The 18002-nt window shown below is 27.8% G+C and overlaps 1 protein-coding gene across 1 annotated transcript; it reads right to left on the minus strand.

The window, feature by feature from the left end:
- Positions 1–769: 769 nt before the first annotated feature.
- Positions 770–8402, minus strand: LOC121173705 (receptor-like protein EIX2). The gene is made up of 2 exons (XM_041010394.1): positions 7500–8402; positions 770–901 (listed from the first exon to the last, which is right to left on the minus strand). The coding sequence occupies exons 1-2, from the start codon at positions 8400–8402 to the stop codon at positions 770–772; spliced, it is 1035 nt and encodes a 344-aa protein (XP_040866328.1).
- Positions 8403–18002: the final 9600 nt, after the last annotated feature.

Below are 18002 nucleotides of genomic sequence, written 5' to 3' on the forward strand. Positions count from 1 at the left end.
AAAAAGACTAGATTTAATTATCATCAATTGGAAAAGTTATTGTGTCATGTATTTATAGTTGTATTCTAACTTGAATATTATTTTATTTATCATATAAAAATTAATTAGTTATATAAAAGAAGTAAAAAGAATATTAACTTTTTTTCTCAAAAAAAAAATCAGTATCATATTTTATATTTTTTACAAGTTATCAACTTAAATAAGAGGAGAAACAAAATTTTAATTTCCATTTTACTTTTTAAATAATTGCAAGTGACAAATTTAAATAATCATGAGAATACTCACGTTCAATATAATATTTTCAAAAAAAAAAAAATCCATACGATAACTTAAACAATCTATAAAGAAATATAATTTATTCTTGTGCCAAATACTAAAACAAGAAACATTTTTTATTTTAGTTTACCGTATAGAATTGCTTAAATGAATGAAATTTTTATTTTAAAAAAATATTAATGATTTTTTTAAAACTTTAAATAGTTTACATCAAAGATAATTAAATTTGGCTTAATTAGTCTTCAAATTTTAACTATTATTCAAATCAATCCTTTCGTTAAACCTGTACGTGTTAAGTAAACAACAAAAAATCTTGTCTTATAAAATTCAAACATTTTATTACATGCGGTTTGAACCCATAATTAATTTTAAACTATCAAATTTTAATTATTCAAAATAAAAGAAATGAAAACAAAATTGTCTCCTAGAGAAACCGCTGGCCACTCCACCAAATTCATATCAAGGTCCCCACTTTTCCAACTTGAACCATAGACTACTCCATCAAGTCTATGTCAAGGTCCTCCATTTTAAGGTCACCACTTTTCCAACTTGAACCATAAACTACTTCAACCTTAGGACACTCCACAAAGTCCACCCATATTAAGGTCTCTGACTTCTTCAACTTCTGCAACGCATATATAGAAAACAACTTAATTGTATAAGTGCTTCTTGCTTCTGCATATAAATCATAAAACTTCTATTATTTATACTGCTGCAAGTGTCTTTCTTTTCTTTTTTCTTTTTTTATGACGTTTCCTTTCTTTAATTATTGACTTTATTATCCAATTCTCCCGAGTTAATTCTTAGAATAGGAAATAATTTTGAATTTACTTTATCTATCTCCCTTTTAAAAATTCCTATATACACAAAATTTTATATTGAATTTAACTATTATTTAATCTATCCTTTCGTTAAACTTTTGTTAATTAAACAATAAAAGTCCAACATTTTATTAAAAAAATTCAAGTCTTCTATTTCATGGACTCCATCAAGTCTTTTATTAAAAGTCCAACTTTTGTTAATTCAAGTCTTTTACAGAATTTTGTTAATTCAACTTTTGTTAATTATTACAAAATTTGGTATTGACTTTAACTATTATTTAATTCAAGCCTTTTATTAAAAGTTCAATTTTTGTTAATTTAAATATTATTTTGTTAATTAAACCATAGCCGACTCCATCATGTCTATCTCAAGGTCCTGTATTTTTTCATCTTAAACCTTTGGACACTCCACAAAGTCCAGCCATGTTATGGTCTCTGGCTTCAACTTGAACCATAGCCCATAGGGCACAAACAATATATTAATGATAAATACATCAATTATAGGAAAAGAGTCTAATTTAAAGACTATTTCAGTTAAAAAATCTATATAAAAAAAGATTATTTCATTCATATCTTGCTATTTAATTTTGATCAATTTTTTAATTCACAAAATAATATTCTCTTATATATGAAAAAAAGACTAGATTTAATCGTCATTTGGAATGGTTGTTGTGTGATCTATTTCTAATTGTATTCAAACATGAATATTATTTTCTTTATCATATAAAAATTAATTGGTGATATAAAAAGAAGTGTGAAAAAGAATATTAATTTTTTTCTAAAAAAAATTAGTAGCATATTTTGTATTTTTTTACACGTCATCAACTTAAATAATAGGAGAAACATAATTTTAATTTCCATTTTAATTTTTAAATAATTTTAATTGCCAAATTTAAGCAATCATAAAATTTCTCATGTTCAATATAATATTCTCAAAAAAAAATATTCATATGATAACTTAAATAATATACTAAGAAATATGATTTATTCTTATGCAGATCGAATACTAAAATAAGAAAAGAAAATATTTTTGATCACAATATAAAATTGCTTAAATCAATGAAATTTCATTTTAAGAAAATATTAATAATTTTTTTAATACTTTAAATCAAAGGTAATTAAATTTGGTTTAATTAATCTTCAAATTTTAACTATTATTTAAATCAATCCTTTCATTACACCTTTGTTAAGTAAATGATAGCATAGCAAGCAAGGAGGTGCAAGCAGTAACACTCTCACAAAGATAAAGATCTTTAAGCCATCATTTTTTTTTCCTTTTCTTTTCTATGAACTGTCATTTCTTATCTCTACATGGAATGTCTAGAAGTTGAAAACTTGAGCTTTCTTTAACTATACTGCTTTCCATTTTGGCGAACTGCTTTTCTTTCTCATAATGAACTTTCCACTATTCCAATGATGGTTCAACATTAATAATTCTTTATCTATTTTGTCTAAAAATTTCCAATCACTTTTTGTGAGTGGTGTGAATGTCATGCAGACAACTGATGTTCAAGCTCCACTTTTTCCATTCATTGCAAGTTGTAAGCAGAATGTAGAATGTACGTATAATAAAATAATGAGAATGCCAACTACTAGTACGTAGTACTTAATTAAAACAAAAGTATCAAAATTAGAACGAAAATAAATTTGATGCTGTTAATACATGAGTTTAATTTTGATACACAGTGTAAAAATTTAAATTGTTAATTAATTAGAAATCACCTAATGATTTGTAAAACAATTACTAAAAAAAGTTTCATTTGAAACTTAGTCTTCCACCCGTCTCAAGCTCTCCACATGAACACTAAGCTCTTGACAAAAATAAATAAATAAATAAATAACCACGAGAAATAATATATAACTCTTTAGTGGACAATTGGTGTTCTTTTGTGCATTCAGTTGAAGGAAGTTCCCAGAATGGTAGAAAGCAAGGGACAGATGAAACGGCCACAGCTAAGAATAGTGCATCTTATATCGGGAAGAGATTGTTAGAAAGTTTGGTTGCAGTTGCAGGGCTTCTAATTTGGCTTTCATGAGCATTACTCAAATACTACCTATATATTACCACTTTCATATCACAAAATGTGTTGCCTTATAAAATTCAAATATTCTATTATTACTTGCAGTTTGAACCCATAATTAATTTTAAAATATCAATTTTTTATTATTCCAAATAAAAGAAATGAAAACAAAATTGTCTAGTCTCCTAGACAAACCACTTCCCACTCCACCAAATTCATATCAAGGACTACACTTTTCCCACTTGAACCATAGACTACTCCATCAAGTCCAAGTCAATGTCCTTCATTTTTTCATCTTGAACCTTAGGACACTCCACAGCCAACCATATTTAGGTCTCTATCTTCTTCAACATGAACCATAGGTCACTACATTAACTTCATATCAAGTTCCTTATCATTGACAACAAATGTTTAGAATTAAGTAAGCAAGGAAAAAAAATGGAGGATCTATGAGATTATTCTTAAACTTCAAAAGTGTCTCACGCTCACTTGGGATGCACACACTCTCTCTGCATGGTAAGCTGAACAACCAAAGCTGGACAAAGACAAGAATATAAATGGAGGAATTCATGATCACGCAAGAATATATAGAAAACAAGTCTACTTCTTGCTTCTGCATATTAATCATCAAACTTCTATTATTTATACTGCTGCCCTGCCTGTTTTTTTCTTCACTTTCATTGTTTTTTTTACCTTTTTTTATTATTGTGCCTAATACTAAATTATCGACTTAATTATCCAATTCTCCCGATCTTAGAATACGAAAAATTATGCATTTACTGTAATTATCTCCTTTTTTAAAATTCCAATGTACACTAAATTCATAAAAAAAATCAAAATTAATAACAAAAAAATATGATTTATTCTTGTGGTCAATACTAAAATAAGAAACATTCTTTTTTGGAACAGTTTTTTTAACAATTGGAAAAGTTATTGTGTCATGTATTTTTAATTGTATTCGAACTTGAATATTATTTTATTTATCATATAAAAATTAATTAGTTATATAAAAAGAAGGAAAAAGAATATTAACTTTTTTTCTAAAAAAAAAAATCACTAACATATTTTATATTTTTTACAAGTTATCAACTTAAATAAGAGGAGAAACATAATTTTAATTTCCATTTAACTTTTTAAATAATTGCAAGTGTCAAATTTAAACAATCATGAGAATACTCGCGTTCAATATAATATTCTCAAAAAAAATAAAAATTCACACAATAACTTAAACAATCTACAAAGAAATATAATTTATTCTTGTGCCAAATACTAAAACAAGAAACATTTTTTATTTTGGTTTACCATATAGAATTGCTTAAATCAATGAAATTTTTATTTTAAGAAAATATTAATGATTTGTTTAAAACTTTAAATAATTTACATCAAAGGTAATTAAATTTGGCTTAATTAGTCTTCAAATTTTAACTATTATTCAAATCAACCCTTTCATTAAACCTGATAAGTAAACAACAAAAAGTCTTGCCTTATAAAATTCAAATATTCTATTACATGCGGTTTGAATCCTTAATTAATTTTAAACTATCAAATTTTAATTATTCGAAATAAAAGAAATGAAAACAAAATTGTCTCCTAGACAAACCACTGGCCACTCCACCAAATCCATATCAAGGTCCCCACTTTTCCAACTTGAACCATAGACTACTCCATCAAGTCCATGTCAAGGTCCTCCATTTTTTCATCTTGAACCTTAGGACACTCCCCAAAGTCCAGCCATATTAAGGTCTCTGACTTCTTCAACTTCTACAACACATATATGGAAAACAACTTAATTGTATAAGTGCTTCTTGTTTTTGCATATAAATCATAAAACTTCTATTATTTATGCTGCTGCAAGTGTCTTTCTTTTCTTTTTTCTTTTTTTTTTATGACGTTTCCTTTTTTTAATTATTGACTTTATTATCCAATTCCCCCGAGTTAATTCTTAGAATAGGAAATAATTTTGAATTTACTTTATCTATCTCCCTTTTTAAAATTCCTATATACACAAAATTTTGTATTGAATTTAACTCAATGAAATTTTAGATCACAGTATAGAATTGTTTAAATCAATGAAATTTTATTTTAAGAAAATATTAATCATTTTTTAAGACTTTAAATCAAAGGTAATTAAATTTGGTTTAATTAATTTTCAAAATTTAACTATTATTTAAATCAATCCTTTCGTTACACCTTTGTTAAGTAAATGATAGCATAGCAAGCAAGGAGGTGCTAGCAGTAACACTCTCACAAAGATAAAGATCTTTAAGCCATCATTTTTTTTCCTTTTCTTTTCTATGAACTGTCATTTCTTATCTCTACATGGAATGTCTAGAAGTTGAAAACTTGAGCTTTCTTTAACTATACTGCTTTCCATTTTGGCGAACTGCTTTTCTTTCTCATAATGAACTTTCCACTTCCAATGATGTTTCAACATTAATAATTCTTTATCTATTTTTTCTAAAAATTTCCACTCACTTTTTGTGAGTGGTGTGAATGTCATGCAGACAAATGATGTCCAAGCTTCACTTTTTCCATTCATTGCAAGTTGTAAGCAGAATGTAGATTGTACGTATAATAAAATAATGAGAATGGCAACTACTAGTACGTATCAAAATTAGAACAAAAGTATCAAAATTAAAACGAAAATAACTTTGATGCTGTTAATACATGAGTTTAATTTTGATACACAGTGTAAAAATTTAAATTGTTAATTAATTAGAAATCACCTAATGATTTGTAAAACAATTACTAAAAAAAGTTATAGGAGAATATATATAATTAATTGCAATTCTAAGTGTATTTAAATTAAATTCTTAATTAACATATCCTTATTGTGATTTTTTGTATATTTTTTATTTATTGAGACAGTGGAATGAGACCGCACTATAATTTTCATCACGGGTGCCGGTTTGTTGTTGAGGCCTCGAGGGAAAATGTATTTTTTGAAGAAAATAAAATTATGTATTTAAATTCATGATATATATTTGACTTTGTATTTGAACTTTGAGAATTTTTTTTTTCAAAGAAAATTTCTAATATTTAAAAAATTGTTTTAAATTAACATTAGTTAAATAATGACGTACCCGTAAAATATTTAATAACACAAAATTGATTTATAGTAAGTCAAAAAGCGTCAATATTCATTTGAAACTTAGTCTTCCACCCGTCTCAAGCTCTTCACATGAACACTAAGCTCTAGATAAAAATAAATAAATAACACTAAGCAAGGGACAGATGAAACGGCCACAGCTAAGAATCTTATATAGGGAAGAGATTGTCTGAAAGTTTGGTTGCAGTTGCAGGGCTTCTAATTTGGCTTTCATGAGCTTAACTCAAATATTGCCTATATATATATATATATATATATATATATATATATATATATATATATATATATATATATATATATATATACCAATTTGGCTTAACTCTAATTTGGCTTTCACAAAATAATATTCTCTTATATATGAAAAAAAAAGACTAAATTTAATTGTCATCAATTGAAAAGGTTGTTTGTGTAATCTATTTTTAATTGTATTTAAACCTAAATATGATTTTCTTTATCATATAAAAATTAATTATTGATATAAAAAGAAGTGGTGAAAAAGAATTTAACTTTTTTCTATAAAAAATAGTATCATATTTTGTTTTTTTTTTATAAGTTATCAACTTAAATAATAGGAGAAACATAATTTTTATTTTCATTTTACTTTTTAAATAGGAGAAACATAATTTTTATTTTCATTTTACTTTTTAAATAATTATAAGTGCCAAATTTAAACAATCATAAAAATACTCACGTTCAATATAATATTCTAAAAAATATATTTATACGATAACGTAAATAATCTTCTACAAAGAAATATATTTTATATGATAACGTAAATAATCTGCTATTTATTGTGCATCAAAATATGTAAAAATAATAATTAACTTGTAATTTGTATGGTTGGTATGGGTTGTTTCATCTATCCTGTATTTTGTTGTATCACACATATAATCATTTATATATATGGGCTACTATTGTCATTACCAAAAATGCTATTGAGACTACCAAAGCATTTGAAATTACTTGGTTATCCTTAGTTCCATTTCCCCACACCTCCTATCCTTCCCCTCTTTACGTTCAGCTACTCTCCCTCTTTACATCCAAAAACAGAATTTAAATAAGGCTCTCAAATTTGAAAAAAAAAAAAAAGAAGATAGCAATGACTACAAATTGATCAACATGCCAATACAATGATAAAACTTCGGAGTATTCTAAGCAACACTAAACAGTGATACTACCTAAGCGAAAAGATTGAAGTTTGAACCACACATGATCAAGGAAATGAAAATAGGCATACCGCCATGATCTACAAATCAGCAAAGGAGCAATCACTATCCAGAATCCCACAATAAATCCAATTGTCATACTGACAAAAAACCAATTCACTCCATGCCCATCACTTCCTTCATAACTATGGGTTTTCCCATTGGAGCTGCAGTTTATGGGCAGTGGTGGACCACATAGATTGTTGCCGATGAAGCTGGAGGCATCAAAGGTTTGCAATTGAGTTCCTGTTGGAATTTTTCCCTTCAAATGATTGTAAGACAAGTCTAGCATGCTCAGAAAGCTCAAATTTGCAATGCTTGGAGGGATTTCACGAGAAAGTTGATTCCTGGAAAAATCAATGGACTGTAATGATCTCATATTACCTATACCTTGTGGAATATGACCAATCAATTGGTTGTGGGACATGTTTAAAAAATTCAATCCATTTAGATATGTGATTTCTCTTGGTATTTCCCCTAATAACTTGTTACTTGACAGATCAATGCTTGTTACCAAACCCAGAATGTTTCTGTACTCATCTCCTCTTCCTTTCAGCCATAGTAGCACACTAACTATACTTCGCATGGAAGAGTAATACCTACCATATTGTTGTGCTTGAGAATAGATACGAGGATCTGTACTTTGGTTCTTTAGTGTCATGGCACTCAAGTTACTGAAACAGCTCGGTATATTGCCAGACAGATTGTTTTGTGCAAGGTCTAAAACCTGAAGATCACTCATCTGACATATTTCATTTGGAATGTGGCCGGCAAAACTGTTTGATCGAAGGCGGAGGATTTTCACATTTAAGAGGTTTTCTCCAACCCATGTTGGAATAGTTCCTGAAAGATTATTTTCCCCAAGGTCCAAGGATATCAATTGGTTATTCTTCTTCAAACTGGTTGGAAATATTCCAGAGAGTGTGTTGTTACGAATTTGTAAAGACTGCAGCTCTGCCAAGGAACCCATGGATTGCGGTAAGTTCCCAACAAAATGGTTGCTTTGTAAATTTACATCCACCAGAAGTGTCCAATTCATCCAGCAATCAGGTATCTCTCCTGACAAACTATTTGATGCAAGATTCAGAAATTGTAATTGCATTGGCTTGTCCTGATTGTTACATAAAAAATCTTGCATGGATTCAGAGAATGAATTGCTTGAAAGATCTAACTGAAACACATCACTTGAAAGATAGGGTAATTTACCACACAAGTGATTTGAGCTAGATCAATAGTTGGGATAGATATTGGATTCTTTAATGTAGTCCCAATCTCACCATGGATATGATTATGAGAGAGGTTTAAATACAAAACCTGAGAAAGTGCTTCCCACATCTGTGTGGGAATAGAATCGAAATCCCCGTGTTAGATAGTCCAACATATTGAAGTTTGTTTTGTGACTGAATCCACGATGGAAAGCTGGGACCTAACTGCCATGATGTCACTTCCAAATAGGTAAGTGAAAATTAGGAATCCAATTGGGACCCACTTTTAAAGTGAAATTGTTCCCTGATGCACCAAATCCGTCAAGCTTGTAAGATTTGCAAGATCATCTTCCTTGACAACTCTTGAAAAAGATTGCCATCAATATAAGAGATGACAATTTAGAGAGTGATCCAAGACTTTCAATGGATTTCCACTGATTTATTAATAGACAGATCAGATATCTTAATGATGAAAGTTTTCCAAATGATCTAGGAAGAGCACCACCAATTGAGTTGTTGGAAAAATCTAGGCTCAATATTTTTAAATGCCCCAATATGATCTGTCAGATTGCCTGAAAGTCGTGAACTCTGAACTGCAAGTTTGTGAGTCATGGGAAATACAAGGAGCAGAATTTCTAAAAGTTCATTAACCTGTTGGTTGAGTTTGAGATATGATAAATCTAATCACCGTAAGTTGCAGAGATTACCCCAAAGAAGTTGGAATGGTTTCCTTCAAGTTGATTATGACAAATCAAGTTCAACAAGAGAAGTCAAATTTCCCAGGGCATCAGAAATAGTCCCATGCAAGTTGTTGGACTTAGGTCAGACTTGAGACGATGAAGACCTATAAGCAATCAGGTATAGAAGATGAGAATGAATTTCAGACAAGTCAAGATTTTGAAGAAGTGTGAGGTTTCGAATACCACCAGGAATCGGACCTTGGATTTCATTACCCTAATTGAAGAGAAACAAGTTTCTTCAATTTGAATATCCACTTGGGGACAAAAGAAATGGCAGGGGAATAACTAGTATGGAAAGATGGAGAGTTTGCAGAGATGAGAAGTTGAGCAAGGATGGTTCATTATAGTGAGGGAGTGTGCAGTTGACAAATATAGGTGGGTCAAAGAAGGAAGAGATTGGAGAGTGTGTAGCCAATGAAATGCTTTGGATAGGTTTGCATACTCAAATGAAGATATTCAAGCTTCCACATACTTGATACCCATTCTACATTTTCAGCAAACAGAGGATTCGGAAACCAGAAGAATAACCTCGGGTCAGGTGACCAAATGGAGAGATTCCCAATCTGAGAGGAATCTTCCCATAGATTCGTAAGAAGAGTCGAGATGAGTCAAGGAGGTCATTGCACAAAGGAAAGAAGGAATTGCCATACCTTCAAAATCATTGTAGCTCAATCAAGATATCGAAGCTTAGAGAGATTCCCGATCTGAGAGGGTACTGTTCCGTTGGCAAACATATCTCAGGTCAAGATACACCAAATTTGAGAGATTCCCAATCTGAGGAGGAATCTTCCCACGGAATCCAGTAAAAGAGAGGTGAGGTGAGTCAAGGAAGTCATTGTCCCAAGGAAAGAAGGAATTGCCATACCTTCTCCAAGAATTATTGAAGCTCAAGTCAAGATATCGAAGCTTAGAGAGATTCCCGATCTGAGAGGGTACTGTTCCGTTGGCAACTTCTGAACTCAGGTCAAGATACACCAAATTTTCAGCAAACAGAGGAGGTTTGAGATCAGTAGAATAACCTCCGAGGTCAAGGTAGACCAAATTGAGAGATTCCCAATCTGAGATGGAATCTTCCCCATAATCCAGTAAGAGAGGTCGAGGTGAGTCAAGGAGTCATTGTCCCAAGGAAAGAAGGAATTGACATACCTTCTCTAAGAAATCATTGCCGCTCAAGTCCAAGTAATTCAAATGCTTTAAATCAGCCAAACAAGGACTTATCTCTCCACCAAAGCTCCATCTCCTATAAGCTTCCTCATCGAATGATAGTAGCCATCATAGTCAAGATAGAAAGCATCAGAAAGTGAAGTGTTGAGGTGAAGCTGAAGAAGATGGGAAGTGACGTTGTGGCAGAGGACTCCATACCAGTGGCAACAGTTGGTATGATTATGATTCCAAGACCAAAGCCTATTTGAAGGATCTATGAGATTATTCTTAAACTTCAAAAGTGTCTCACGCTCACTTGGGATGCACACACTCTCTCTGCATGGTAAGCTAACAACCAAAGCTGGACAAAGACAAGAATATAAATGGAGGAGGAATTCATGATCATGCAACGCAAATATAGAAAACGAGTGTTTTTTTTTTAGAGCTGATCGAAAAAAGTGTTTTTTTTTTAGAGCTGATCAAATTTTAACTATTATTTAATCAATCTTTCGTTAAACTTTTGTTACGTACAAAAGTCCAATATTTTTTTAAGAAAAAATCAAGTCTTCTATTTCATCAAATCCCAACCATGATTAATATTAAATTATCAAATTTTCAATATTCAAACTAAAAATAATGTAAAAGAAAATTGTCTTCTAAATCATAGCTCACACATCAAGTCAATCTCAAGGTTTTCCATTTTTTCATCTTGAACCTTTGGACACTCCACAAAGTCCAGCCATGATGTTAAGGTCTGACTTCTTCAACTTGAACCATAGTCACTGCATTACTTCATATCAAAACAAATGTTGCGAGTTAAGTCAAGCAAGGAAAAAAAATATAATTGATGAATAAATCAATTATAGGAAAAGAGTTTACTTTAAAGACTATTTTGGTTAAAAAAATTATAAAAAAATTATTTCATTCCAAGCTAGCTATTTAATTTTGATCAATTTTTCAATTCACAAAATAATATTCTTCTTATATGTGAAAAAGACTAATTAATCTTCATTGTCATTAATGATTGTTGTGTTGTCTATTTCTAATTGTTTTTTAATCATAATATTATTTTCTTTTTTATTAAAAATTAATTAGTGAGATACAAAGAAGTTTAAATTGCTTGTTTACTTGTCTATCATAATTATTGAGATCATAGTTTTTCCTTTTATAAGTCTTGGTCCAAATTTCTCCATGTATTGTAGATCATATTTAACTTAAAAAGTAAATTAGAAGATCTACAAAGAAGTGTGACATGTTTTTTAAATTATAAAATTATGGTCCTAGCTATTTATTGTTAGACCACAAGTCTTCATATATTAAAGTTTTTGTCTAAATTTCATTTATGGTGATAGTTTAAGAATAGTGATAGAAGAGAAAAATAAATATTCAATTTATTGAAATATCTAACTCAATTAATTGATGAATACATCAATTATAGAAAAGGGTGTACTTTAAAGACTATTTCTATTAAAAAATCTATAAAAAATTATTTCGTTCCAATCTAATTATTTAATTTTAATCAATTTTTCAGTTCACAAAATAATATTCTCTTATATAGGAAAAAAAGACTAAATTTAATTATCATCAATTGGAAAAGTTATTGTGTCATGTATTTCTAATTGTATTCAACTTGAATATTATTTTATTTATCATATAAAAATTAATTAGTTATATAAAAGAAGTAAAAAGAATATTAACTTTTTTTCTCAAAAAAAAATCAGTATCATATTTTATTTTTTTACAAGTTATCAACTTAAATAAGAGGAGAAACATAATTTTAATTTCCATTTTACTTTTTAAATAATTGCAAGTGCCAAATTTAAATAATCATGAGAATACTCAGTTCAATATAATATTCTAAAAAAAAATCCATACGATAACTTAAACAATCTACAAAGAAATATAATTTATTCTTGTGCCAAATACTAAAACAAGAAACATTTTTTATTTTAGTTTACCGTATAGAATTGCTTAAATCAATGAAATTTTTATTTTAAGAAAATATTAATGATTTTTTTAAAACTTTAAGTAGTTTACATCAAAGGTAATTAAATTTGCTTAATTAGTCTTCAAATTTTAACTATTATTCAAATCAATCCTTTCGTTAAACCTGTACGTGTTAAGTAAACAACAAAAAGTCTTGCCTTATAAAATTCAAATATTCTATTACATGCGGTTTGAACCCATAATTAATTTTAAACTATCAAATTTTAATTATTCAAAATAAAAGAAATGAAAACAAAATTGTCTCCTAGAGAAACCGCTGGCCACTCACCAAATCCATATCAAGGTCCCCACTTTTCCAACTTGAACCATAGACTACTCCATCAAGTCATGTCAAGATCCTCCATTTTTTCATCCTTCAACCTTAGGACACTCCACAAAGTCCACCATATTAAGGTCTCTGACTTCTTCAACTTCTGCAACGCATATATAGAAAACAACTTAATTGTATAAGTGCTTCTTGCTTCTGCATATAAATCATAAAACTTCTATTATTTATACTGCTGCAAGTGTCTTTCTTTTCTTTTTTCTTTTTTTTATGACGTTTCCTTTTTTTAATTATTGACTTTATTATCCAATTCTCCCGAGTTAATTCTTAGAATAGGAAATAATTTTGAATTTACTTTATCTATCTCCCTTTTTAAAATTCCTATATACACAAAATTTTTATTGAATTTAACTATTATTTAATCTATCCTTTCGTTAAACTTTTGTTAATTAAACAATAAAAGTCCAACATTTTATTAAAAAAATTCAAGTCTTCTATTTCATGGACTCCATCAAGTCTTTTATTAAAAGTCCAACTTTTGTTAATTCAAGTCTTTTACAGAATTTTGTTAATTCAACTTTTGTTAATTATTACAAAATTTGGTATTGAATTTAACTATTATTTAATTCAAGCCTTTTATTAAAAGTTCAACTTTTGTTAATTTAAATATTATTTTGTTAATTAAACCATAGCCGACTCCATCATGTCTATCTCAAGGTCCTGTATTTTTTCATCTTAAACCTTTGGACACTCCACAAAGTCCAGCCAATGTTATGGTCTCTGGCTTCAACTTGAACCATAGCCCATAGGGCACAAACAATATATTAATGATAAATACATCAATTATAGGAAAAGGGTCTAATTTAAAGACTATTTCAGTTAAAAACTCTATATAAAAAAAGATTATTTCATTCATATCTTGCTATTTAATTTTGATCAATTTTTTAATTCAAAAAATAATATTCTCTTATATATGAAAAAAGACTAGATTTAATCGTCATTAATTGGAATGGTTGTTGTGTGATCTATTTCTAATTGTATTCAAACATGAATATTATTTTCTTTAACATATAAAAATTAATTGATGATATAAAAAGAAGTGTGAAAAAGAATATTAATTTTTTTCTAAAAAAAATTAGTAGTATATTTTGTATTTTTTTACACGTCATCAACTTAAATAATAGGAGAAACATAATTTTAATTTCCATTTTAATTTTTAAATAATTTTAATTGCCAGATTTAAGCAATCATAAAATTTCTCATGTTCAATATAATATTCTCAAAAAAAAATATTCATATGATAAATTAAATAATCTACTAAGAAATATGATTTATTCTTATGTAGATCGAATACTAAAATAAGAAAAAAAAATATTTTAGATCACAATATAAAATTGCTTAAATCAATGAAATTTCATTTTAAGAAAATATTAATAATTTTTATAATACTTTAAATCAAAGGTAATTAAATTTGGTTTAATTAGTCTTCAAATTTTAACTATTATTTAAATCAATCCTTTCATTACACAAAGTACATGATAGCTTAACAAGCAAGGAGGTGCAAGCAGTAACACTCTCACAAAGATAAAGATCTTTAAGCCATATTTTTTTTCCTTTTCTTTTCTATGAACTGTCATTTCTTATCTCTACATGGAATGTCTAGAAGTTGAAAACTTGAGCTTTCTTTAACTATACTGCTTTCCATTTTGGCGAACTGCTTTTCTTTCTCATAATGAACTTTCCACTTCCAATGATGGTTCAACATTAATAATTCTTTATCTATTTTGTCTAAAAATTTTCAATCACTTTTTGTGAGTGGTGTGAATGTCATGCAGACAAATGATGTCCAAGCTCCACTTTTTCCATTCATTGAAAGTTGTAAGCAGAATGTAGAATGTACGTATAATAAAATAATGAGAATGCCAACTACTAGTACGTAGTACTTAATTAAAACAAAAGTATCAAAATTAGAACCAAAATAACTTTGATGCTGTTAATACATGAGTTTAATTTTGATACACAGTGTAAAAATTTAAATTGTTAATTAATTAGAAATCACCTAATGATTTGTAAAACAATTACTAAAAAAAGTTTCATTTGAAACTTAGTCTTCCACCCGTCTCAAGCTCTCCACATGAACACTAAGCTCTAGACAAAAATAAATAAATAAATAAATAACCACGAGAAATAATATATAACTCTTTAGTGGACAATTGGTGTTCTTTTGTGCATTCAGTTGAAGGAAGTTCCCAGAATTGTAGAAAGCAAGGGACAGATGAAACGGCCACAGCTAAGAATAGTGCATCTTATATCGGGAAGAGATTGTTAGAAAGTTTGGTTGCAGTTGCAGGGCTTCTAATTTGGCTTTCATGAGCTTAACTCAAATATTGCCTATATATATATATTACCAATTTGGCTTAACTCTAATTTGGCTTTCACAAAATAATATTCTCTTATATATGAAAACAAAGACTAAATTTAATTGTCATCAATTGAAAAGGTTGTTTGTGTCATCTATTTCTAATTGTATTCAAACCTAAATATGATTTTCTTTATTATATAAAAATTAATTATTGATATAAAAAGAAGTGGTGAAAAAGAATTTAACTTTTTTCTATAAAAAATAGTATCATATTTTGTATTTTTTATAAGTTATCAACTTAAATAATAGGAGAAACCTAATTTTTATTTTCATTTTACTTTTTAAATAATTGTAAATGTCAAATTTAAAAAATCATAAAAATACTCACGTTCAATATAATATTCTAAAAAATATATTTATTCGTAAATAATCTTCTACAAAGAAATATATTTTATTCTTGTCTCAAATACTAAAATAAGAAACATTTTATTTTAATTTACAGTATAGGATTTCTTAAATCAATGAAATTTTTATTTTAAGAAAATATTAATAATTTTTTTAAAACTTTGAGTAGTTTACAGCAAAGGTAATTAAATTCGACTTAATTAGTCTTAAAATTTTAACTATTATTTAAATCAATTAATCCTTTCGTTAAACCTGTACGTGTTAAGTAAATAACAAAATGTCTTGTCTTATAAAATTCAAATATTCTATTACTTGCAGTTTGAACCCATAATTAATTTTAAAATATCTATTTTTTATTATTCCAAATAAAAGAAATGAAAACAAAATTGTTTAGTCTCCTAGACAAACCACTTCCCACTCCACCAAATTCATATCAAGGACCCCACTTTTTCCACTTGAACCATAGACTACTCCATCAAGTCCAAGTCAATGTCCTTCATTTTTTCATCTTGAACCTTAGGACACTCCACAAAGTCCAGCCAACCATATTTAGGTCTCTATCTTCTTCAACATGAACCATAGGTCACACATTACCTTCATATCAAGTTCCTTATCATTGACAACAAATGTTTAGAATTAAGTAAGCAAGGAAAAAAATTATAAATGATGAATACATCAATTATAGGAAAATGATCTAATTTAAAGACTATTTCGGTTAAAAAATCTATATAAAAAAAGACTCTTTCGTTTCAATCTAACTATTTAATTTTGATCTATTTTTTAATTTACAAAATAATATTCTTCTTATATGTGAAAAAAAAACTAATTTTCATTGTCATTAATCGGAAAGATGGTTGTGTCGTCTATTTCTAATTGTATTTTAGCCTGAATATTATATTCTTTTTCATTAATAATTAATTAGTAAGATACAAAGAAGTGTAAAATGCTTGTTTAACTTGGTCTACCATAATTATTGAGATCATAACTTTTTTCTTTTATAAGTCTTGGTCCAAATTTCTCCATATATTGTAGATCATATTTAGCTTAAAAAGTAAATTAGAGGATATGATATACCAAGAAGTGTGGCATGTTTTTTTAAATTATTTATCTATGGCCTTAGCTATTTTATTGTTAGACCACAAGTCTTCATATATTAAAGTCTTTGTCTGAATTTCATTTACTTGTGTGGTGATATTTTAAGAATAGTGATAGAAGAGAAAAATAAATATATAATTTATTGAAATATCTAACTTATGAAGATTTGCATTCTTAATGCATAAGCTTTTCAGTTTATATATTATCATTATTTGGAAATATTTGTTGTGTTAATTGTCTATTTCTAATTAATTTGAAAATGAATCTTAATTTTTTATCATAAAAATTAGTATCATATTTTTTATTTTCTTTACAAGTTATCAACTTAAATACTAATAGGAGCAACATAATTTTAATTTCCATTTTACTTTTTAAATAATTTTAAGTGCCAAATTTAAGCAATCATAAAAATACTCACGTTCAATAAAATATTTTTAAAAAATAATTCATGAGATCACTTAAATAATCTACAAAGAAATATAATTTATTCTTGTGCCAAATAAACAACAAAAAAAGTCTTGCATTATTAAATTCAAGTCTTCTATTACATGCAATTTGAACCTATAACTAATTTTAAATGATCAAATTTTTATTATTCAAAATAAAAGAAAAGAAAAAAAATTGTCTTCTAGACAAACCACAGACAACTCCACCAAATCCATATCAAGGTCCCCACTTTTTCAACTTGAACCATAGGCCACTCCATCAAATCTATGCCAAAGTTTCTTATCATTGACAACAAATGTTGAGAGTTAAGTCAAGCATGAAAAAAAATAGGGTAAAATATATAATTTCTATCCGTATAAAATTTTAATGTGCTACTTTTTTTTTTTATCCTGAGTTAAGTTTGGATGATAGATAATTATCATGTATTCTTAGATTTTGGTGTCATTTTAGGATATTTATGTGATATATGTCTTTTATGCTTTTTTATTGTCATGAACTAATCTTCTCTTTTGTTGGAGTTGAATATAATTGGTTCATTTTTCATGTAATGACTATTTTTTTTTATTGAATAAAGCATTCTAATTGTTTCTCTTCTATGTTTAATATGTGTTTTTGGCTTAATCACCTGTTTGTATGATTTTTTTTATTCAATTGTAATTAAAAAAATTCTTTGAACTACGAATTGCAAAAAACACCTAATAATTTTTATGTCTAGGAATAAGATAAAAAGAATTGAGCATCAATAAACACTTTATCTTAATGAAAATCATTTAGTTATATTATTTTAAGAGATTGATAGTGTTATCAAGGGATTTTGGTCTCTTCACTAGGAATTAAAGTGAAGATAATATGATGGGTTTATGATAATATAACCTTTATTAAATATGAATGTGTAGTTATT

Source organism: Glycine max, chromosome 16 (genome assembly GCF_000004515.6).
Source record: "Glycine max cultivar Williams 82 chromosome 16, Glycine_max_v4.0, whole genome shotgun sequence".
In the NCBI taxonomy this organism is placed as follows: domain Eukaryota; kingdom Viridiplantae; phylum Streptophyta; class Magnoliopsida; order Fabales; family Fabaceae; genus Glycine; species Glycine max.